Source organism: Copadichromis virginalis, linkage group LG19 (assembly GCF_057382275.1).
Source record: "Copadichromis virginalis isolate Kocher_CV1m ecotype Utaka linkage group LG19, C_Virginalis_male_GT1.1, whole genome shotgun sequence".
Lineage (NCBI taxonomy): Eukaryota > Metazoa > Chordata > Actinopteri > Cichliformes > Cichlidae > Copadichromis > Copadichromis virginalis.
Window position 1 is genome coordinate 25,682,334 of NC_140636.1, and position 24,328 is coordinate 25,706,661.

General features: G+C 41.8%; 1 protein-coding gene across 1 annotated transcript; it reads right to left on the minus strand.

Moving 5' to 3' along the window:
• Positions 1–340: 340 nt before the first annotated feature.
• On the minus strand, positions 341–21,006 carry crip2 (cysteine-rich protein 2). Its single transcript, XM_085441183.1, has 8 exons — positions 20,819–21,006; positions 7,121–7,215; positions 4,068–4,125; positions 3,689–3,820; positions 2,902–2,970; positions 2,676–2,770; positions 2,066–2,123; positions 341–1,819 (listed from the first exon to the last, which is right to left on the minus strand). The coding sequence occupies exons 1-8, from the start codon at positions 20,859–20,861 to the stop codon at positions 1,752–1,754; spliced, it is 618 nt and encodes a 205-aa protein (XP_085297309.1). The 5' UTR covers positions 20,862–21,006; the 3' UTR covers positions 341–1,751.
• Positions 21,007–24,328: the final 3,322 nt, after the last annotated feature.

A 24,328-nucleotide genomic window follows, 5' to 3' on the forward strand; every position in this document is an offset into this window, starting at 1 on the left:
GAAAGTAAAGTGATACAGACAGTATCATATACATACACTAAGCTGTAACACAGATGTCACCAATTAAACTAGCAGATGTGCTTCATATGTCTTTCCTTAATATAAAACACATTAAATTATTGTGCCATTAACCACACTACTTAAACTCTACACACTACTTACGAGAAGGTTATCAACAGATTCATTTACTTTAATAATGTTTTGCATTCATTTTCCTGTACTGACGCTCCCTGGCTCTTATTTAAAAGCAGACACATAACTCTCCCCTGAAGCAAAAGCACAAAAACTTACATAATCCATCTTAGGAGAACAAACGAGACGAAAATACCACAAACTCACACCATGTGTAGTGTTTTGTTTATTGCAATTCATGAACAGAAAGAGGGAGTTGAGAATCTGTCACGTGCAAATGAAGACTTTCTGCAATATTTATCCAAGGGATTAAAAAGATGAATGCGGCAGGGCGATTCGGCTCTACGAACAGCGAGCCCTGCAGGGTCTGTTAAGCCCTACGATGTACAACAGGTAATAAACAAACACAGTAACAGTCATACAGTAATACTAGGATGCACATTCTTACAGAATGACTTGTCTGAAGTCTTATTCTTTCTACAAGCTACGCTACTTTGTTCATTAATGGCAAGAAATATAATACTTCAAATAATGCGTCATCTCTCGGAAAAATAACAGCAGGGTTACTTCTTTGAAAATAATAATAATAAAAATCTTGATCGTAGAGATTTATACAGCTTATGCAGCCTCATTTGACCTCCTTCAAAAAAGAAAACACAAAATCAGTCCCAGGAGGGCTTCAGTGGCTTGAAACTCAAAGGACTTGAATGAAAAGAATAAATACAGGTTTGTCTGCAGCCCAACCTTCCTTAAACTTCACTAAGACTTCATGTATATAACTGGGTCAGAACATTTGTTATGTATTAGCACATCATATATTATTATCCAGATTCTGACATACAGTTTATTTGCTCAGTTCTGAAAAATCATCAACAATCGGCTCCGACATCCACATTCCCACCTTCTAAACATCATATCGGGACTTTTTTCCCCTCTTCTCCAAACAAAATAGATTTTTCCCCCTCCACATGAGGAATGTTGTCAGGTGGCCAAACTAAAAATATGGCATTTGTAAAACACAGATTTATTGGCAACGTGCTACAGAGCACCACCTGTGTCTGCAGCACCCACGGGGTGAAATTCCTAAGGCTGTCAGCACGTCACAGTAAAGACCTGCACCTCCCTTACCCACAATGCACTTTTTTGCACACCTGAGAATCCCATTCTGATTGTTTTTTTTCTTTAAAATGAGCATGCATGATCAAAAACATTTGTTGGTCAGGCTGTTTTGTGGGTAAAATATTAGAAAATTTAAGACATTTATGTTTTAATCTATTGACATTTATCGTGTTCATATACATTTAGAAATGTGTAAACATTGCTGGTGTGCAATATCATTAATGTGGGAATGCTTGATGTGTTTTGTGCTCCTGCAGCAAATACATTTAACACATGTCTAGGCAGCATTTGTAGTCAATGAATCATTCCTTGTGTAGCTAAATCTGATCCAGCTAGCGCAAAGGGGAAAAGCAGAGACTTAGGAGAAGATCTGGAGCAGAAGGCTGGTTGTCTCAGGTACGGACACACAAGTGGGGAAGAGAAAAGAGGCTACAAATAATACTGTGGTTGATGGTCAGTGTCGAGTGGAGAAAAGAGGTGAGGCTGAGGGGACAAAAGGCTCAAGGCTGGGTCACTGCACTGGGCTCCTTGTCATAGATGTAGCTGCCCACACCACCAGTGTTCACACCTGGAAAAACCACAGGGACACAGCAGCGGGAGTCAGGGGTTAATCAAGAGGGAGAGGCAAAGCTACGACATGAGCAGGACAGGTTGCGACGCATTTCCTGTATTTTTAACCTCGGAGTGGAGGAAGCTTCTGTGAAGCATACAAACTTATGATGAAACAACTGAAATGTGTAACATGTGCAGCTCAGACATTGTGCTTCAAGTGTAGCTGATAACTGGTGGGTTGACAGCACCCCCTAGCGGTTACCTTTGGGCCCAAAGAGAACAGCATAGCATGGTTTGTGGCAGTAGGGCTGGCCATCATGCTGTAATGTGAAAAGAAAAGAAAGATTAACACGACCATAGCAATAAGAAAAAGGGTGACAGCTCTCATTTCTGCTTTATTTTAGAAAGATTAGTTAATTTACTTCTGCAAATGAGCAGATCTACTTGTTGTCGGTACACCCGACAGTTCAGACACCCACATCTTTGGAGTGGGGGAGGAAAACCCACGCAGGCACATGCAAGCACCACACACGGTGAGGCGATGGTGCCTACCACTGTGCTGCCCCCATATCAAATCATTTCTTCTTTATTTGTGTAAAGCATTAACTGCCATACTGTTAAGACTGTCTAATATTTTTAAACCAGTGAGTGTTAGACAAGCTTTTTAAGGGCAAACTTGACAATTCAGATTTGGATTATATGTAGCAAACCTGCTAATTTAAGAGATTTTAGGTTAGGAATACAAAGAGTACGTTCTTGTCATATTCAAGATGTTTTGCCTCATTTTCTTTTCGACACTTCTTTTCTCAACTCTTCAGTTTTTCCACTTTTCTGTTCTGAATTCCTTCCGCCAAAACACCCGTTTTTCTCACCTCTGCGTGGCTGCCAGCAGCAAGAGTCTTGCTGCACCTCTCGCAGCGCAGACAGGGGCGATGCCAGTCCTTGCCCAGTGATGTCACCTTCTCGGCTACGGTGGAAAACACACACAAATGTATACAACCCTGGTGACACACTGTAGCAACCACTTCGCAGATTCACACCTTCTTGCTCAGACACGTTTCTTAATACCCCGTTTCCTGGAAGCGTGAAACTACTTACCGAAATACACCTTCTTGTTGCACCGAGGGCACAGGTTGGCCTCCCCAGAAAAAGTGGTGATGCTGCCAGCTGTTGACACATTACAGGCACATTACAATAGTGGCAAAGCAAAGGGGAACGGTTAAATAAATGACCACCTGTTTTCCCAGGTGTAAAATTTAGTCAACTAATAACATGGGGTAATAAAAATAAAAATGGACCAAGTGCTAAGCAGCTTTTACACACTTCAAGGGAACAATATTGAGTAAAGACACTAATGCTGCTGATTTAGATACTCTGGTTGCCAGTTTTAAACACCTTCCTGCAGGAGCCAATCATTTGGTCTGCTGCAAACAGCAGATGGAGTCAAAAGGCAAAGACAACATGCAACACCTTGTTCCACATGCAACACCTGACCTTAACTACTTTCCTCTTTATATTTCAAGAAACTTTAAAACCTTCTTTCAACTTTCCTGATTTTGAAATGATACGAGTTCACATCTTCATATCATCTACTGCCCAAACGTAGCTCTCACATAATGAAAGTTTACAGAAATGCCAAACAACTGAATCCACACTATTTAAATACTTTTGCATCTGCTCTTGTCTGACACATCTAAAAAAAAAAAAAAAAAAAAAAAAAATCCCCTTCAGGCCTCAAGAGACTTTGCACACCGACTTTCTTATCACTGAGTCAGCCGCTTCTTGCAAACACCCAAATCTTCATCGGGTGGGGAGAAAAAACCCCAAAAATCCTACCAGCTGAAAGAGCCACAAATTTGCAGCATGAATACACTTTCCTGTTTACCTTTTGATGGTGCCTTGGGTGCGTAAGCACGCTTCTCTTCAGCTTTGGAGGCTGAATCCACGCTGGTGGGAGACCCGTTGTTGTTGGCAGGGGTATCATACACATACGAACCTGCTCCACCAATGTTCACACCTGCAAATGTATAAGAGTGAAGTGAGGGGTGGACTTTGGTGGCGAGGTCAGTAACAGCAACACAGAAATGCAAAGAAATGTGGAAAAACAAAACAGATTTATTTTTCCTGATAAATCAACCAATTTTCCATATATCTTATTTATTTATTTCATTTTTTTGCTTATTTATGTGCTTATTAAGACGTGATAACATGGTGTACAAAGACCTGACAGGAACTCAAGTAGGTGAAGTTGACTTGCACTTCACCTTTTGGCCCAAAGAGGGCAGCATAGCATGGTTTGTGGCAGTAGGGCCTTCCGTCATGCTGCAGGAGAAAGAGAAAAACACCATGACTTATGGATGAAACAAACTGATACAACATCCATATAAAGGACAAAAATATATATATACTGACGCAAAAGGGAAAACTGGGCGTGACATTTCTGAGAAGTCATATTTCTGACACTCCTTTCTGATGTCACATTTTTAATTTTGGTCTTTTATTTAGGTGTATGAAAAGATGGAGTGACTATATCCAAAAATGGAGCTGACTCCTGTTCATTTCCCCCCTTCACCTCACTTCTTCCTAATGATGATGTCACTGTCACAGGTTACTTTGATGACAGTGGCCGTATCCAAGCAACAGGCCTGTGTTGATAAATTCACGCCACACTTCACAGTGAGCCATGTGTCTGCATATGCGGGAGCGCTGTGAGTTTCCACTTGAGGAAGGGGAGAAAAAAAAAAAAATCTAGTCAAAAATGGCCTGTTGCTGATGCATGCTGGGAATGTGGCGGTCAATGCAGGAGCATGTGACCAGCCTGGGTAGGGGATCAGGGCTGAGAGCCAGGGTGGCCACTGGTCCAAAGCTCAATGCCCATAGATGAGAAGAATCAAGTAATTCAGCAGGCTAGGTGCCAGGCTCAGAGTGGTAGAGGTGAAAAAAACAGAAAAGACCCCACAAAAACAGGCATTTGCCGTTAAACAACGCACATACCCACAATCCCCTCTGCTTTGGCCACATGAGCTCCTTTTCTAAGAGCAAAAAAAAAAAAAAAGCCTGCTCTTTCAGCTTTAATAATGTATCAACCGGGACAGGATCAGCTACTGTTAAAGCAGCCACACACTCCTTTCACGCTTCCTGTTAAACACTTACGAGATCCATGAAGGTAGGGGTGCCGATGCCAGGCTATGAGTAAGTGACTTTCTCAGAAAACAAAGGGCTCCTCTGTCAAGAGTGTACTGTTAACAGCCTCATGTACAGAGTCCTCCTATGGCACCAGACATTACCCATCCAGAGCCAAAGAGACCCTGAAACTGGATTATCCATAGCAGAACGACCCACTCTGTTCCCAGCAGTTCAACTCCTACATCCTGAAGTTTAAATCTGTCTTTTCCATCTATTCTTCTCAAATTTCTATTCTTTCCTGACCTTTTTTTTAATCCTCCTGTTATGCTCTGTACCTCAACAACTTCTCACTGTTGCACTGGACTGGAGGTGCCATGTCAAACAGTAAAAGGAAGGTGGATTAACTTCAGACTTCTCACATTCCTTTATTTCCCCTCATTTTATACACAGCACATGTTGCACTGTAGGTGTTTTAGGATGACAGGTTTCCAGCATTTCAGCATTTTCCCCCAGACAGTTTCACCTTCTTTACTGCAAGTTGCTTAATTTCCATTCGGTTAACCCTCATTCATTTCATCAGCGCCTAAATTTGCCACATTTACACACATTCAAGGTCCAATGTGGAGACTTTTCCCATTAACTCTTTGATTGCTGGTCACTGCATGAACCAGAGAGAGCTGCTTCCTTCCTTTAGCCCACAGACAACTGACCGCACTGGGCTTCATCCTGTCCCTTTAACTCCTTTTAAAGAAGAAGTTCACAACCCTCTGCATACCAGGTTTTAGATGACATCAAACCCTCTCCCAGGCAATCCCACAGTCCCTTTACATTTTTAAAAAAAAAAAAATGAACTGTCACATGGACTGGTTCGGGTTTGGATGCCGTCCATGGAGAGAGAGGGAGGACGGAGAGGATGGTGGACAGAGAGAGTGCAGGCCTCAGAGAGACTGTGTGACTACTACATTACTGTAATCACAAAGAGATTAAAACAGCAGAGCTGCATCCTTTGCGGTCTGCAGGGAAATTGGTTTTGTGTACAAAGAGGCTGAGATCATATCCTCCTTAACCAAAGCGAGAGACTCAAAAAGGTGTCTGAGTGACATCCAAGAAGGTGAAATTGAATTGTTGGCCGGCCTATGAAAGGCAAATAAAAAGGGCGAGATAAGAAAACCCCCAGGGTGAAGGTGCCAGATCGTGAATAGTCAGGGGAAACTACAGTATGCTGAGACATGATAGAGTGGTTTGGTTACACAAGACTGAGAGGAAGGATCTGAAAGCGACTCATCCTGCAGGACTAAAGAGGGTCAAATTCCCATGGGGACAAAACATATTGACAGATGCAACCAGACATAAAACAAGGAAGGAAAAGGGACATCCCCTCAGCAGTTTCCTGCAAAAATTACAAAAGGTCAGTGAAATAAACTCCCCCAAATACAAAGCTTCTATTTGAAAAGACTGTATTCTTTAAGTTTAACGAGATTTTAAATATTTGAGGTTAAGACACCTTTTTTAAGTTTCCCTCAAAATGCAAAAACTCCCTGTGGAAAAGCCAAACGTCTTGTGTCAATTAGTAATGTTGCAGACTTGATTCTTTCTGGCCACCTGTACTGTGCTGCCATTATTATTTGCAGAAAAAAAGGCTTAACTACTGGAAATGGAACTTGCATTAACAGAAAACTAGTTCATAAATAGCTTATCGGTCGCTATTAAGAGGACAACTTTAATTAGAGTAATTCACATCAGTGCTGAGTGCCATATCACTGTCCTGCCTGCAGATACAGAGCCCCCCCAATTCAATTACATTGCCAGCAGAAAGTTATATTTTAGCAACAAATAAAAATAAAAGCAGAAGTGTCACAAATGTGAAGCAAACTACAAAATAATCTTTCTTCCATATTAATCAGTTTGAAAACCAGATTATTCCTGTAAGCTGTTTGGCAATAATAACCCCACGTTTGTTATTCATCAAGCAAAAACAGTCCTCTGATTTAAACTTCTAACATGCCAAAATTGGCCACTTTACTGTGGCACTTCATGAATTTCTGTGAGCCATTAGAGCAAAACACTTAATGGAAAACTAAACAGAAGAGATTAACAGACGATGGGGGAAAATGCTTAGCTGAAGAACCAGATAAGAATTTGCACGCATGTAGATCAGCAGCACACAGCAGCACCGTTAGCTCTTACTGACCTCAGCGTGGCCCCCGGCGTTCAGCAGCTTGTTGCAGCGGTCGCATTTGAGGCACAGTTTGTGCCAGTCCTTCCCCAGTGATGACACCTTTTCAGCTGCACAAGAAAGACAAAAAACAAAGAAAGAAGAAGTGCATGAGTGCAACCACGGGCATAAAACAACATTTATATAGATTACTTGAAACAACAGCCTTTTATTTTCCCCATCAGCTGTGTTGGGCTTTGTGCATGCTGTTCAATCAGTCATCGCCTGGAGGAATGACGTCCCTCATTGCTTCACTCTCCACAATAACCTCGTACTGTATCTCTGTGGCCCGATTGAAAACCTGTCAACATGCCAACTGGGGATGAGGGGAGAGTGGGGGGTTGGTATAGGAGGTGGGGAGAGTGGGAATGCCTGTGTACCGCACAGGATGCTGTGATGATGTCACCGAAGGATAGACGGACAGCTGTGTTAGTCCCAGACCAGCGTTAGCAGCAGGGGGTTGCCAACATCTAACCCAATTCTTTTGTGTTACACCCACAAACACACAAACACCCATCCCCCGATTTACAGTATACCCATCCTGCTGGATGCGGTCCTCCAACTGCATTTCCATTACCCCCCCACCCCCTCCCCCGAGTCATCCAGTCGAACTGGCCCTGTAGACAAGCCAGGGAGCCTTATTATACACTTTCCAATAATAAATCACCACTGCTTCAACACAATGAGCCCTAAGAAGTCACAGAGGCAGCAGAGGAAACACCTTCCCTTATCAAGGCAGGGCACAAATAGCCGGATACGGGAATCTGCTTCCTTACATACCCAAGACTGGAAAAAACACAAACATATGCACATCGGGCATGCATTCATTCCTTCTGATGTTGTTTTCTTCCTGTGCTATAAAACCAGGAATTCAAGTTGTTTTAGGACTTAAGAAATTTGAGATGTTGAGTCGTGAAACAGTCCTTTTGCTACATATGATGAACTACTACAGGAGTTAGCTTGGCTAGCTAGGTGAAGCTCACTGACAAAACATCTGTCTGAATTCGCAAACTTCCACTAGGATACTTTGATATGGAAGCCCTGCTTACTAGTGTAACGCATGATTTTACCGGGTTGTGTGCATTTAATGACAATCACAATAGCAGCACTGTCTCAGGCTGGAACAGATTGTCTTCTGACCAAACCTCATTAAAGTTATAAGTTTTTGCTTTATGAAGGCATTTCTTTATTACATCTAATTGAAATCAGAAGAGCACTGTGGTCACGTGTCAGCAACAATTTGAACAATAATAAAAACTAGACTTAAGATACGAAGACTCTCGACTTTGAGAAAAAAAAAAAACAAGGAAAGTACTGAAAGCACTTGTCTATTTTTATATCCAATCCAATCCAACTTTATTTATATAGCACTTTTAAAAACAACAAAGTTGACCAAAGTGCTTTCCAATAATAAAACAGAGATAGCAGTTAAAACCATACTTTAAGCATACAATGAAATCAATAAACAAAACAAATATATAATTGAAAAAGAAGATAAAAATAAATCAACATGAGTAGAATAAACAATAAGATATACAATGAATAAGATTAACAAAGTAAAAAGATTAAGAATGACCAACAGCTGACTAAAAACTGACTACAAACTGGCTCTGATAACACTCCTAGAAGGCCTTTGAAAAAAAGTGTGTTTTTAAAAGTGATTTAAACATTTCAAGTGTTGGGGCCTGCCTAATATGGAGGGGCAGTTTGTTCCATAGTTTGGGGGCCACAACAGCGAAAGCTCGGTCTCCTCGGTGTTTCAGTCTCGACATGGGGACAGCAAGGAGTGACTGGTCAGATGATCTGAGAGACCTTTGTGGAGTGTATTGGTGTAAAAGGTCTGACAGGTAAGACGGAGCCAGGCCATTTAAAACTTTAAAAGCAAGCAATAAAATTTTAAAATGAATTCTAAAATGGACAGGCAACCAGTGTAAGGAGGCAAGAACAGGGGTAATGTGCTCACGTTTGCGTGTCCCTGTCAACAGGCGAGCAGCAGCATTCTGGACCATTTGCAAGCGTGATAGTGAAGCCTGATCAATACCAATATAAAGTCCATTACAATAATCAAGGCGAGTGGTCACAAATGCGTGCAAAACTCTCTCCAAGTCACAAAAAGAAATAAAAGGTTTTACTTTAGAGAGCTGCCTCAACTGAAAAAAGCTTTTTCTCACCACTGTATTTACTTGTTTGTCCATTTTAAGAGCTGTGTCAAATTTTACTCCAAGGTTGGTGACAATTGATTTGACACACGATGTAAGAGGACCCAAGTCAGATGGAGGGACACCAGGTCCATTCGGCCCAAATATAATGACTTCAGTCTTCTTTTCGTTAAAGTTTAAAAAATTCAGAGCCAACCATGCTCTGATATCCTTAAGACATTCTAAAATAGGCCTGAGGGGGTTAAGGTCATTGTGTTTCATCGGTAGATAAATTTGACAATCATCTGCATAAAAATGAAATGAGACTTTATGTTTTTTAATAATATGGCCAAGGGGAAGTAAATAAATACTAAAAAGAAGGGGCCCAAGGATGGATCCTTGAGGTACACCACATGGGAGGGGGACGGAAGATGAATGAAATTTACCAAGTGAGACTGAAAAACTTCTATCAGAGAGGTATGACTTAAACCACTCCAAGGCAGTGCCTCTAATTCCAACATGATGTTCTAGACGATAAATCAAAATATTGTGATCTACTGTATCAAAAGCTGCTGTGAGATCCAAAAGCACAAGTAAGACAGACTTCCCAGAGTCAGCAGTTAATAAGATATCATTAAAAACTCTCAAAAGTGCAGTCTCTGTGCTGTGAAGTGCTTTAAAACCAGATTGAAATACCTCAAAAATGTTTTGACTCTCTAAAAAAGTCTGCAGCTGTGAGCACACACAAATTTTATATCACTAAAATTTATTAGTATTTGCAATGATTGCAAACTTCCATATGACAAAAGAGTAAGTTCTGAGCCTTGTGTATCTGTGCGTCCTACTCATTTTGGAAGCAATAGCACACCTCAGGTCATGATGCACTGCCTTTCTTCTGGAAATGCTGTTTGAACCGACCGTCTTCTGTTAATTTTTCTACAGCGTCTTTATATTTTGGGCTCGTCTGATTAAATCAACTTTGTTCTTTGGATAACCAAGTTAAATTTGATTTGATTTGATGCGAATGACAAAAATTAGATTTGGACTTTGATGTGGAAAGGATCGCTTTGGGAGATCTGATTACACCCTGCTGAGGTTTCCACTTACAAACAGTTTCACTGGCCATTACAACAATGAGACAAAAAGGGCAACAACAAGGCCCTGGAGAATAGTGGAAAGAGGGGGATGCAGAATGATACATGTGTAGCTGCTGCACATACATGTGACAGAAAGATTTGCATGGACACTGTAGCTCCTTTTGATGTTTCAGATTTAACTCTAGCAATACTTCACAGGAAAGACCCTTTAACCTGTTTTAACCTGTTTGCAGGATTAGCGCATGCATTTTCAGGTTTCTTTCACATCTTTACAGTATCTTGAGATGATGTTTGAAGAGAGTGCAAATACAACCAATAAGGGTTCTGCCTTGTCTGTATGAGCGTTTGATTTGTTTCATCATAAATCTGAGGACACGAATCTACTTCTTGACACGTAATTCAGTGTTAAAATAAGCTGCATAAATGGGCTACAGGTAGCCTGCCAGGGCAGATTCATGAATACAGACACACCTCCAGACAGATCTGAAGTCAGTGTATGAATGGAAACGGACGTCAGAGCCTCGCCAGCATGTCCTTGTTCCTCTATGAGTGACTGTCCACTGTTTGAAGGCTCCCTGATTTAAAAGCCGGCTGCTGTTGTAAGAGGAGTGAGCTTGTCTCTCTCTGTTATGTGATGGGGGAATATAGAGTGGGGGAGTTATAGAGTGGGGGGAGGTAGAGGGGATCTACATCCCCCGAACACTAAAATAAAGCTAGATCATTTGGATTTGGGTATGTCATTTGACAAGCATGTCAAAAAGAAAAGGAGAAAAAAAAACCCCACATTTAAAATAAATAAATAAAAGTTACATAATGACTGCGCCAAGGGACGATAGATGGTCTCAGTATCCCAAAATAGTAACAGTGTGGGTGCAAATAAAGCAAATAAAATGCCATCGCATTTTCCTCTACCTGGTTACGGCAACAACATTAGGGTAAATGCACCCACTTGTGTAAACAAGCAGGCTCCTCTCCGGATACTCACATTTACACTGTCAACACCGACGAGAATGTGCCAAATCCTTTTAGCCAGACTGTCTTCTCTCACGACAACATGCGATTTGCTTCACTCAAAAGCACACACAAAAAAAGGATTCCACCATGACTTGATGTAAACAATGGAAGTCCTTAAGGAAATCACTGCTGAACAGTGGTGGAGCACCTCACCTGACATTCCTTTCTGCTTTTGCTTTATAGCTGAAGTAATGCCAACAATTCATGGCTTCTAACTGCGTTGAAATAGCCGGGGGCTGAAAACAGCGGGGTGAAGAAACACCACTGTCACACAGTAGATTGCAAATATTAATGAGTGTGACTGCTGCCTAACCCAAAACACAGCAACTAAATTAAATGTGACATAAGATATAGTGACATGACACCAAGTCTTGAGCTTGCATTTGATAGCTGATCTAAGAAACTTAATACGTGGTCCAAAGAAATGAGGCCATCGGCAAGAGACCTTTAGGAGTGCCAAAAATCAGCCTTTGGTGCAAGAAAGATTTCATTGGCGAGTTAAACACCGACACCAACAGGCTTCAATAACAGCTTTATGAATGCATATATAAGAGATTTACCTTGAGCAACACCCTCAACCTCTGGGCGACCGCTTTTAATTACAGGGGACATGCTGCCTGGTGGAAGGCAACCTGTCTTTAAACAATGGCATTCAACATGCTGACTGCAATCACTCTCAGGCAGATTAGTGAAGATTTTTGAGGCTACGTCCACACTGATGTGTTTTCGTTTGAAAACGCATCGTTTTCTCTCCGTTTTGGCCTCCACACTGACAGTCCACACTGAGATGCCGTTTTCACACAAGGAAAACGCACCGTTTTGAAAACGCTCTCAAAAACGAAGCTTTCGCGTTGCAGAGTGGACCGCGAAAATGCAGACTTTTGAAAACGATGACACGTGTTAGTCATATGATCCAGTCGTGTGACCAATAAAACTAAGATAGCGGAGGGCATCATACAGCAGTTTTGTTTGCGTTCAGTTTTGACAGCCCTATTAAAGCTTAATATCAGTATGTACATGCTCCAGATAGCTTTTCTTCAAATTCTTTAACTCTCACTCGCTTTTGCAACTTTGTACTTTTGTGTTACTCGCAGCAACAACTCCACCTCATTGTTAGTCCATTTAAAAAACTCGGTGCTTTTCTTCAACATTCTGCCGCGACGTTTCAAAGAGCCGGAAAGTAAATAAGCAGCAAACAGAAATGAGGCAGGTCGAATCTTCTTGCGTTTCACGCATGCGCAGTACTGGAACGTAAGCGTTTTCGACCATTTCAATGTGGACGCGCAACTCTGTGAAAACGACTGAAAACGCTAGTGTGGACGCGGAGCGTTTTCAGACGAAAACGCCATTTTCAAATCTATCCGGGCTAGTGTGGACGTAGCCTGAATTTCTGAATTTGTTTTTTAACTGACGTTCTGGATGACCTCTGAACTCTGTAAGTAGTTATTGTGACCCAAACTGATAGCACACTGGCTCCGTGCTATTGCCATTTTACTGCCATCTCGGCACACCAACATCATTTTGAAGACACCAACTGACTGAACGGTCGCAGACCTTGTCTCCATCTTTGAAACAACCAGTTCAAAGGCAACAAGTTCATTGCACATGGTCACAATAATTTGGTCGCTTTCCCCAGTGCGACTGTAACATAAGGCTGCCAGTGGAACTGGGTTACTCTTTTATGTTGAAGAAGGAAAATAAAAACAGAAAGGCCCACAAACAAGCATCAACCAAAGACAGCTGCAATAATAGCCTGGCAAAATATCTCAAGGGTGGGAACTCGGTATTTGGCAACGACCTCGTGTCCCAGACGTCAGTTATTTACTGCAAAGTATTTGCATTCAAGCATAAAAAACAAAATCTCTTAATTTGTTGAACTTAGAAGTGAAAATAAATTTCTCCATGCAGATGCAGTCCTGACAGAGATGATGCTACTGCGGGAACACCGAGCTTTAAATGAGAAAAAGTGCTGGACGGAGGTCATCACTATAACCATATGATACCTGCACCACTGTAAGCTGCTTAACTTCATTTGTAAATTCCTGGTCTAAGCTCTTCAGTCCGCGCTCGGTTGCCCTGATTGCATTGTCAATATGGTTTAAATCACCGAGTGAGCCTGCTGCTGATCCCTCTTCTCACTGATTTATGCATTAGTCAAAGTAAAGGAGACAAAACTCGAGATACAGTACTGCACAACCCATGACCCATTTATAAAGAAATTACAGCACTAACATCCTCTCCAGTAGATCCCCAACCCAATAATCTGGTCTTATTGTTTTATTAGGAGTCACAGCATCATTATTCTAACTTTGTGTCTAACTTTTCCCTGGGAAATTGAAATCATAAGACCTCTAATGCAGAGGATAAAAACAGCAATTCAACATCAAGTAGATTCAGGATGTCTGAAAACAAATTACTTGTGTGATTGAATTTCAGCTGGTAAGAATATCTGCTCCACTTGCAAACACAGTAGTACCTCAGAGAACTTTAAGCAGGTTATAACTTGATTTACCTTGTTTGTTCAGCTACAAGATGCCATTATGCACCAGACTGCATTAAGGCCGAACGCTGTTATGCTCAGACAAAGTTCCTCAGCCTATAAAGGGAGAGGCACCGGAGAAGGCCTGCAGCAAATGGTCTACAAACATCGGGTAATTGCACAGAACATTAAGCAACAGGACTTTAACAAGGGGTCTTCAGAGGAAATAAGCATTAAGGGGCCATTTCTCCAAATGACTTAATCACAGTTGCTTGATTGTCAACAGTAATGAAGGAGCTGCATCGAGACACCAGAGCTGACGACAGCCTGATGTACTCACCCCGGGTCAGGAGGAAATTTGTCTGCTGCCTAACTCGGAGTCATAACAGATAAAGGGGCTCGACGTACTGAAAAACATTTACCCAGCTGATCTCCCACCATGCAGTGCGGGAGGAATGTCAGCCGGGGGGGGGGGGGGCAGGCTCTGGAATCGCATATGGGTGCTCTCTTATCACTCAATAATTCAATCAGGGTGCAGTGGGGGGAAAATCTAATGTGTTTGACAAAGAGGAAGACAACAGGGCCACAGCTCTGCATGCAGCTGGAGCTCATTTCTGCAATGAGATTTAAAAAAAAATTAAAAAAAATGACTGTACCGGGTCCTGGTTTGTATGTTTAAGAGAACTCTACAGCATCAAAGCCAAAGGTATATAAAAATCGGCGGTTTGAAAGTGCTCTGAATTAGCTTGACGCAGCGTGCAGACATCAAATTAGTAGCTTATTTACATTTTTGCAAGTGATTAAGCGATCAAGTCTTTCGTAATGGTCATGATGTAACCGATGTTATTGTAAATATCTTGAACTCATGGCTGCCTGGCTTCTGTTCTGTTGCACCTTCTGGTAATGTGGACCCATCTGTTCAGCTTTTCCCACAATAAAGCCCTATTAAACACACTTACAAACCAAAACACACACACACACGTGCGCACGCAGAGACACACACAGACACACATACTCCCTCTCCATCCTTTTTCTCATTCCTTTCATCCATCAGTGACAGCTGAGTCCACGCAGGTGTTTCGCTTTTTTGGCTTTTGTCGCAGCAGCACGATGACTGCATGTCCTAATAAGCACCACACACCTGACTGGCAGAGTAAAGGGCCCCAAAGGCAACGTTGGACTCAAGCGTGAAGGGTACACAGAGGGATGTAAGAAAGGAAAAAAATAAGCAGCCTGTGTTTCCTCCTCTGCATCCTCTTACTGTTCAGCTCTCTAAAGTACAAATACCCTCAAGGACTTGTGACCTTTTACTCAACTTAAAGACAATGGCCATTCATTTGCACCCACAGGGGAATTAAGCCTCACAAGTGACTTTGGGGGCGTTTTAAAGTAAGGAATGTGTTCATTTGTGGCATCTTTATCCTGCCTAAGTGGAATCAAATTGTTCTATTAACTTGATAGAGCTGTGGCCATCAGCAAGTTTTCTTTAAAATTTACAATCATGTTAAGGAAGGAAGCTCTGAGGGATAATTTGTTAAAAAAAAAAATCCATCCCCACTTGACAAGAAAATAGTTTTAAGACTGTCCAGTGCTATATCTGTTTAAACTAAAACTAAGCTGACCCTGGCACTGCTGTGTCGAACATCATAATTGATCTGTTCAGGATGAATGTGTGTCTGCAGTTCCCTGTGGTGCTCAGTGACAGCGCAGGGTGGAGAGCCATGCTAAAGAGAGGGTAGGAAACACTTTTTTGGACGAGTCTCCTGTTGGCTGATGCAACCCCATAGCAAAACTTAACTCTGGAGGTCGTCTGTCGCCTCAGCCAAGGCGAGGTTTCCTCCCCAGGCTTTCTCCCTTTCTCCCCTCCCTTTGTGAATAAAAAAAGGCAGACCGCGTGAATCCTGTTGACTGACGTAAATGGACTGCAGTTGACTCGCATCCTGTCTGGGCTGGTCAAAGGAGCCGCAGGCAAAGCACCCTCACCGCAGTCCGTCTCAGTGACATGCTCACCCTCCCCAAACCCCTACGCATGCTTACCCCTACACCACATTTCTTCTCTAACCAGTCAGGACACTTAGCCCAGCTTCAGGGTTTTCTAAAAGATCTATTCTGCATGTACAGCTTAGAGTAGCGGGCAATGCATTCAGAAGTGTAGGCAGGATCACTGAAATTTCTTTAGCTCCAGCCAGAGGTAATTTTGATAATGAAGCCCTGAGGGAAAGAGACATCATATGACGGAGGCAGAAAATGTAGCAGCTAAGTGAAATCATCTGAGCTGTGTAAAGTGGAGTATTAAAACAGAAGAGTGTGGTGTACTGGAGTGCCTCGATTTAAAAGTGCACAACACTTTTAAATTGACATGTGATTTTTAATAACAAGGACCCAGTGGTAACATCCACAATAACACCAGCATTAGCCATTTGGGGCAGCAAATGTATCTGTAGTGGCTACTTTTTGGTTAACACGAACAGAAAAAAAGAAATTTGATATCCACTGGCAAAATGTGCAGTTCCTACAGCGATTTAAATCAAGCCAATCCATATAAACCCATGTTAAAATGACTTCTTTCAATTATATTAGGGCTAAACTTAAGCATGATCGGGGCACGGACACTTTGTCTGGGAGGTTGATGCTAGCTGTGTGCCAGGCTTTTAGAGCATTTCAAATATGGCAAATATGGCTTCCTCTATGGTTAATTGTAATAACAGCCCATCCAAGAAATCTGTACTCCTGTTACACAGGCTAAAATTCTAATGTTTTATATCTTTGGTCTTTTATATTTAGCACCAATAGGCAGTGTGAACACATCCTGTTACCTAACAAGCATATAAATTAGTAAATATCATCACTTTTGGCTCCAGATAAACCTGAGATGACCAAAAACACTAAAACGAGCAAAATGCTAATGGCTTCAAAAGAGCCTTAAAACAATGGGTGACATCATGGGGTTATCGCCATCTTTTATATACAGTCTAGTGTGTTAGTGATGGTCTAACTAGGTAAGACTAAGCAGCTACAAGTCTAGCCCACTTACTTACCGATTTGCTATCGAAAGCTAACTTTCATGTTTCGATCCACTGTTGTCATAGAAACAGTGGGTGTTTTGGTAGCTGGTTGCAGACAGGGCAAAAAGATTATTTTCAAACAGCTCCAAATAAAACTCAATCTACTGAAAACTGTTGAATTTCTCAGACAAACTTGGATTTTCTGATATATTAACCTTGAGTGACAAATAAGTCACATGGTTCATGTACGTCATGCCTGTTTCTCTTGCACTCTATCATATTTTGCTTCTGAACTTCTAACAGTTTTTCCATCTCACACAAACAAAACCTGTTATCCAACTATACCTCATATCTATATGATTTACAATCTATCACCTAGTGTTCTGTGTTTTATCAGCCTCCAGTTTTTACTGGAAACCTGCCACGTGACTGCACATGTACTCTCTATGTATAGAGGGCTTCAACATAGCGATACGTTTAGAACATAAATACAACAAATTGTGCTTGCTGAACAAAATCTATTTGTAAAAAAATATAAAGAAGGTGTGTTGTAATAATGCAATCTCTAGAACGAATGTAATGAGCAAGCTATTTGGGTGAAATGCACACATCCACCTTTGTTTCCTCTGTGCCGTTATGTAACAGGTCGCACTGCTGGAAGGCTTGACCTGTGTGGGGAGGTGGGGTAGTGGGGAGCTCAATTGTCAGCACCCAGCTTAATGCCATCTCCATTAGGGGGATCATATTTGTGCCTCAAAAAGGCAGAGAAAAGGGACTCTCATTGAGTGGCACACAGGAGCTGATAGGTTATGCAATGGCACTGAACAAGAGGCAACAACTCAAGAAATGATGTTACATAACTGAAAAGGCACATTCACACAGCCCACTGGGCAGCCAAGTGGAAAACAGGGTACTCTAGCGTCGACAGAGAAGAGGTGAGGGGGAAAAAATAGGGGTATTGTGTAGCTGTTTGGGGTAAAAGCGGGGTTTAAAAAAAAGATGGTGTGTGGGAAACAGTGCCCTGGTCTCTGTGGTCAGACTGAGGAGACGAAAGTATTCGGTCTCACTAGAAGGACAAATGTACGGAGAGACAGAAAGAGCCCTGTGTGAATAGAGATGTCCTTTCTCATTATAATGCATGAAGCACTTTGAGAGTCTCAGTTTAAATAAAGGCGAGCCATCTCACCCCATTTCCCCCGGTCCTTGTAGTTTAAAGAAAAAAATAAACCGGGAAGAGGAATTCAGGGCCTGAGGCATTGCTGACCAAAAAAGAGGAAAGAGAGCCAGAGTGAGAAAGACTACTGAATGAAAGAGAGAAAAGGGAAACTCGCAGCAGAACACCATTAGTTCCCATTAAGCTCTCATTTGTTCAGTTAGCTGCACAAAGATGCATTGCTCCCGTTTGTTATGAACAAGAATTGCATCACTCGGCTGAACTTGGGTGCTCGAAACAAGCTCAGCGAGCCGTTTTGTCCTCCTTCACACGCCAACAGTGTCAGCAAATAGTGCCCCGTGTATTATGAGCATCTCCATACCACAGGAACTAACAGACGCGTCACCGCAATGTGGACGCTGAGAATTTTAGTAAGCAAGCCCTGCAATTAAGAAGTGACCATCTCTGAGATGTTTGCATTCTTTTAATACCAGCATCAAGAGCAGCTTCCTTTTTCTGCTACTGCTTATTTGGGTTTCTTAAAAATAAGCCTTCGCTTTTAGGCTGCAGAAGCTTTAAAAGTAGAGAAAACGTTCCAACATGTGCATCGAGTGGCAATGAAATTGAACTGTCACCACCGGAAGACAGCTGTCCTTTAAAACTGAAAGGAAAATAATAATAAAAAAAAAATCTCCTTTTCCCCAAACCGAAAGAATTTCCATCCCAGACTGCGGCTCACCGAGGCCACTTGAAATAATGTTCCCAACCCCCAAAGTCCTACAGTGGGACTCAGCCAATCAGCAGGAAGACCAGGTGGGGAACAGCAGGGTGGGCCCATCTATACAGCACACCACAAACCATCACCAAAAGAAGAAAAGGGGTAGAGCAAAATAAGATGGAAAATAGACAATTTTCTCCATCAACAACACATGTCACGGTGCATTTCTAAAGCACAGAGTTTTTATTTTCCACTTTACACCCCCATTCATGCCTTTCCCTCTGACTTTAACAGTTTTGCAGAGCTGAAAATTGATCTCTGCTCTGCATTTTTCATCACTCTGCAAAACCAAATGGCTGAGTGGAGGGCGTGTGTAGGTGGAGCCACTGAGCTCATCTACAATATCTGAACTTCATCACTGACACGTTGACGCTCAGCCTGTGGGCAGCTAAACTCTTCTCCCTCCCTGACCTCTCCCTTGTCTCGTCATAGTTTTCACAGCCTCCCTTGAAATGGCTAAAACTTTAATAATACCTCCATTCACACCTCCCCTGATCTCCTTCGCTGGATGAGTGCAGTTAATTTAGTACGCACTGGCTTCCAGTAGGCCTACGCCGTCATCTTCATTGCTCTCCACCCAATAACACACCCCAACCAAAAATAACTCCGCTAGCCTGGATCTCAACATGTTACATAAAAAAACATCACACATCACTAAGGAGCTGTGACTCACCCACTGCAGCGCATTACGGGTACGGTGCATAAAATTTGTATTGGAGGAAAATAAATCTTATTTGTGCTGATTTTATTCCATGCCGATGACTCTCGGGACCCATAGGATGAGCAGCAGCTGGGATATTCACTGCCACCCGTGTTACATAAGAGGACTTCCATCCACTAACATAATTGGTTTTGACCCCCGTAACAGCTCAGATGTGTGCTGTGAAGTGTACAACAGATCGGTACCCAAGATTTTTTTTCCCCCAGCATGCAGTCAAACACAAACACAGAAATACTCAGAAGTTCAACTGCATAACAGCAATAAAAACAAACTGAGGAGTGAGCATGTCAAGTGCAGCTTTCAGATGTAAATGCTCTCCTTTAATCCAGCGCTCTGCGCATAGATTACTTTGCACTGTAAACATCTGTTGCAATGAATATAAGGTGCGATCACTCTCACTGTGACCGAGTCGAAGCTCACGGCTCAAGTGGGTGTCTTGTTTTCATATTTTTATTTACAAAGATGTGAAAGATGCATTTTTTCAGGTTTTCATCCCACTGACGCAGCATGATGTTGCTCCGCTCCTCTCTTGAGTGGGCAATCTCAGCATATGGCATTTCTGCACTCTTGGCAACGGCCTGCATCAGCCAACTCTCCAAAGCCAACTGCCAGGCTTGGATGTTTACCAAACACAACAAATTAAAAATGCCACAGATCAGTGTTGAAATAAGATAAATCATTCATCCAGTCTTGTGTAGACAAGTGTAAACAGGGCATGTTTCCATTCACATAAGTTAGAAGCGTTTAGTGTACAAAAATAAAATCTATTAAATGTTTGCACTTTGTTTGCACTTATTGGGTCTTTTGTTTACACTAACCCCACTTTCACGTCAGCTTCTAGGTTTATCAAAGTATTTCTCTGTGAATCATTTACTTTGTCAGCAACCTTTAGTCTAATAAGACATGTTAGGAGGTTTAGCTGAAGGAGATATTCCTTTACACATCATTATACATTAAGTTATACAGTTAGCTACAGTTTCACAAATTCTTCAAACAAAATACACCCAGTTCGTGTTTACATTCAGAACCTCATTTAAAAATCAGCCATTTTTAGCAAATGAGTGTAAATGCTAGTGCTAGGTCAAATGTTTGTTTATTTCCAATGAATGGACTTTGAAAAATATCAAAAATAGTTTATATCCCATTCAAAGCACCGCTCATGGGATTTCTAAATTAAGAGGATTAATGTAAAAATAAAAATTACATTGATTGCTGTGATGAGTATATTTAGCTAACGAGCCAAAAAGTAATTTAAACACGCTGGATCCCTTAAACCGGGAATCACTTACCGAAATACACCGTCTTCTCACACTTAGGACACTTTGAGGCCATTTTTGAGTGTGGTGGTTCGAGTGAAAGTGATGTGTTTTGGTTGTCCGCAGCGGTTTCTACTCTCTAATCGTCCTCTAGCTCTGCTCTCAACAGCAAGTGCCCCGCTCCGCTCACAGAAGCTGGAGCATCTATTCAGCTAACGGCTCGTCATTTACATAGCTCCGCCCCCCCACGCTATGAAAACACTCCTAATGCCCCCTTCAAGAATGGTGGGAAATGTCACAATTTCACGACAGACTGGTAAAAACACCGAAGTTTTCAGTGAATTTTCCGAAAAGCTCTACTGAAAATTGATTGTGTAATTTGCAGAATTTATACGTTGCATCCTACACTATATGAGCTTAGACAATTAGACAAATGTTACTTGTTCGTCACTGAAAGTGCACTTTGATGCTTGTGTGCTTTTGTATTACAATTTCTGGCAACATAATTCTTCATAAAACAAAACAAAACAGCAACTAGTCAACATCTTTATCCTGTTTAGTCACATGAATATGGATTGAATGTCTGGGGAAGCTTTTCCCATGGTAAGTAAAATCCATTGATTTTAAATTGTGTTCCAAACAATGTGTCTGTTTAATGTGTGAGTGTTGAAAAGTTTGTCTCTTGCTGATGTCAGGATTGGGATGAGGCTTTGTTACTTTAGAAATCTGAAAATCCTACTTTAACTATTGAGTTTAGCTACCTAGTTGCTTACTGAAAAACTATGCGGATGCTTTTAAGGAGCTTTATTTTCTTGATTACCTTTATCTTACTAAAGAGGCAGTAACCCAGCTTCTAGCTTTGCACAATCTGGAATCCTCTGGGTCTCCTGGACGTCCCTGTAGCCAAAGCAAAGACAAAAGGTGATCCATGCTTTAGGGATCACAGCTCTGATCCCTTATAAGAACCTGCCTGCGGAAATCAGCCTTGCTGAATCTCCCTTAATTTTTTTTATATTTTTATTTGTTTCAGCTGCTTCCCTTCATATGCTTTCTGTTTCTTCTCATTTTTACCCAGTTATCATATCTTAATTAACTTGTATTTAATTAAGATAAGGGGGGTTGTTGTCTCTCATGCACACTTTAACTTTAAACACGGCTAAATGACATGCTGTATAATCTGCTTTCTTTAAAACATGCTTCAGCTTCAGAATCTTTCAAGCTTGATTTTGAGTTTTAAGTCTTACGAGCTGTCCTTAAAGGCAACCGCCTTCTCTATGGGCCAGCCTGTCTGCCATAGTCAGTCATGTTCAGGCGGGAATGCTTTTGGGCAAGTGGTGGGCCAGTCCACTGGGGCAAACGCACTCCCACTTCCTTTTCCCTATTTCCACAGGAGGAGTAGGCAGTGGTTGGATGAATCACAATGCTTTCTTTCAGAGTGAGTGACTCGTAGGAATTTGTTAGGCAAAGGAAGATGCTGCTGAAACGTGGCTTGGGTGGATCAGCTTTCCCTTTAGAAGGCTTCCTGGCTTCATGACAAATTAGGCCCACTGAGAGTGATAGGCTGAGCTGGAAAACAGTAGCAGAAGTTCACACAGCCCAGAATGACATGTAGCTGTTGCCCTCACTTATGATGACTTATTAAAACACTCAAGAGATTATCACTTCCTCCGGCAGAGTGTCTGCCTCTTTCCAATCTTGGGAGTAACTGAGATCATCACATTCACACATTGCTATTGCCTGGTCTATCTGCTTAGTGACACAGAACAGGTCCTGATCTAGGAACAGACACACTGAAATTTCCCACATCTGTGTCCCAGCTGATTAGCACCCGTCAGCATGCCTGTAACCGGTCCCTCCTTATCTATGAGTTCACTGTTTTTAAAAGACCTTAGACTAACGGTTGGAAAGGCTTCTCAATGGTAGCAAAATTGTGCACTCTGCAGTTAAACAGTTGATCATCTGGTGGGGTTTCACAGAGAACATGAGTTCGTTACAGTTCACCTTTCGGCTGTGTGCTGTGGTTGCAGGTTTGCTGCCCGTTCAGCTGCAGCATGCACTCAAAGCTGCTGAGAGGAGAGGTCAAGTTTTCTATGGAGTGAATTGGAGACAAAGAGGACTAAGAGAGTGAAACTGAAGGGCAGTGTTCTGCAAAACCCTTGGCTCATTGAACACATGATAAAGATAAAAGAGGGGGTGTATTATCCCCACTACCTGCATCTATGCACTACAAACAACCAAAGTTTGAGAACTTGATTTTATTCATTTCAGTGTCAAAAAATATATGGAGCCAAAACTGAATGACAAGTGAGGGAACAGGTGCCCCTGACAGTGGTGTGATGTGATTTGATGATTTTGAGGAGTGGGTAATGCCACAGAGACCGGAGCGAACGTATTCAGGCCACCAGTTTTACTTTTAACTTGATTCTGATCTGGTGTTTGGTTCAAACCCGCAATGCTCTTTCCGAGCAGATCAAGAGTCTAGCCCCACAGGGATAGCCAGAAATAGAAAGCAACAGTTAGAGAGGGAAGGGTGAGGTGGTCCTAAGGGTCTTAAAGCATGTTAGTATAGACTGAACAAGAACACAGTAAAGTGTCTTTATTAAAAAAACACCCATTGGAAGGGAATGCATCAATAGCTTTATAGCAGAGCTACTAAGTATTAAGCCATTTCAAGTCAAAACTTAGTCTTCATAGCAGTAAAAATCGCACAATGATAAGTACTGTGCAAACGTCTTGAGCCACCCGTTATTGATTTATTTTTGCTTTATTTTGCTTTGTTTATTTTCAAAGCGCCAGATTTTGTTGTTTTTTACTTAATGTGGTCTTAAAGGGTAGGTCAATGTTTTTCTTTGGATAATTGGATGCTTTTTCACTCATTTTCATTCCTGTCCTCATACCTGATTATTTTCAGATCAACACTTGCCACTGACTTCTGAATCATCAAAGCTTCTAAAACGGATGAGCCAGTGTTGTGTCTGCACAACAAGACTAAAAATATTGAAGACTATCCAAAAGTAAAGTCCTTAAGTAACCATCTGGCCCTTCTGTTGATAAATCAACAGCCTCATCAGAAATGGTCTCAGTGGAAGGGTGGGTGTGAAGAAGCCAATCTTAAGGAAGAGGAAAAAGGGTGAAAAAGGTGAGGCATGCCACATCATGCAAGAAAAATCAGTGGCAGCAAGTCTTAAAGTTGAAATTTTGCCATCAATATGTATGGTGGAGGTCAGGAGAGAGCTACAAATGTGAGTGTCTACAGCCATCTGTAAAACATGGTTGAGGCTGCATTTAGTTGGTGGTGTTGGAGTTGTGAACACAAAAAGCACAGAATGATTTTGATCCACCATGCAATACCATCTCGATCATTGCTGACTAGCATTCAGTTTTTTAGCATAACAATGAACCAAACACAGTACAAATGCAGTAAAAACACACGATGGAACACTATCTGTCAAGGACTCGCCTCCACAAACTTCAATACAGTAGTGTGTTGACAGAGAGCGTAATAAAAGGAAGGCCAACATCCAATGAATCTTCAATGTCCTT

Excerpts from the sequence above, each read along its gene's own strand:
- crip2 (XM_085441183.1), bottom strand. The coding sequence starts at position 20,861 with ATGGCCTCAAAGTGTCCTAAGTGTGAGAAGACGGTGTATTTCG. Across the intron at positions 2,971-3,688 it reads ACCCAAGGCACCATCAAAAG|CTGGCAGCATCACCACTTTT; the intron begins GTAAACAGGAAA and ends ATGTGTCAACAG. Across the intron at positions 2,124-2,675 it reads CTGCTGGCAGCCACGCAGAG|CATGATGGCCAGCCCTACTG; the intron begins GTGAGAAAAACG and ends TTCACATTACAG.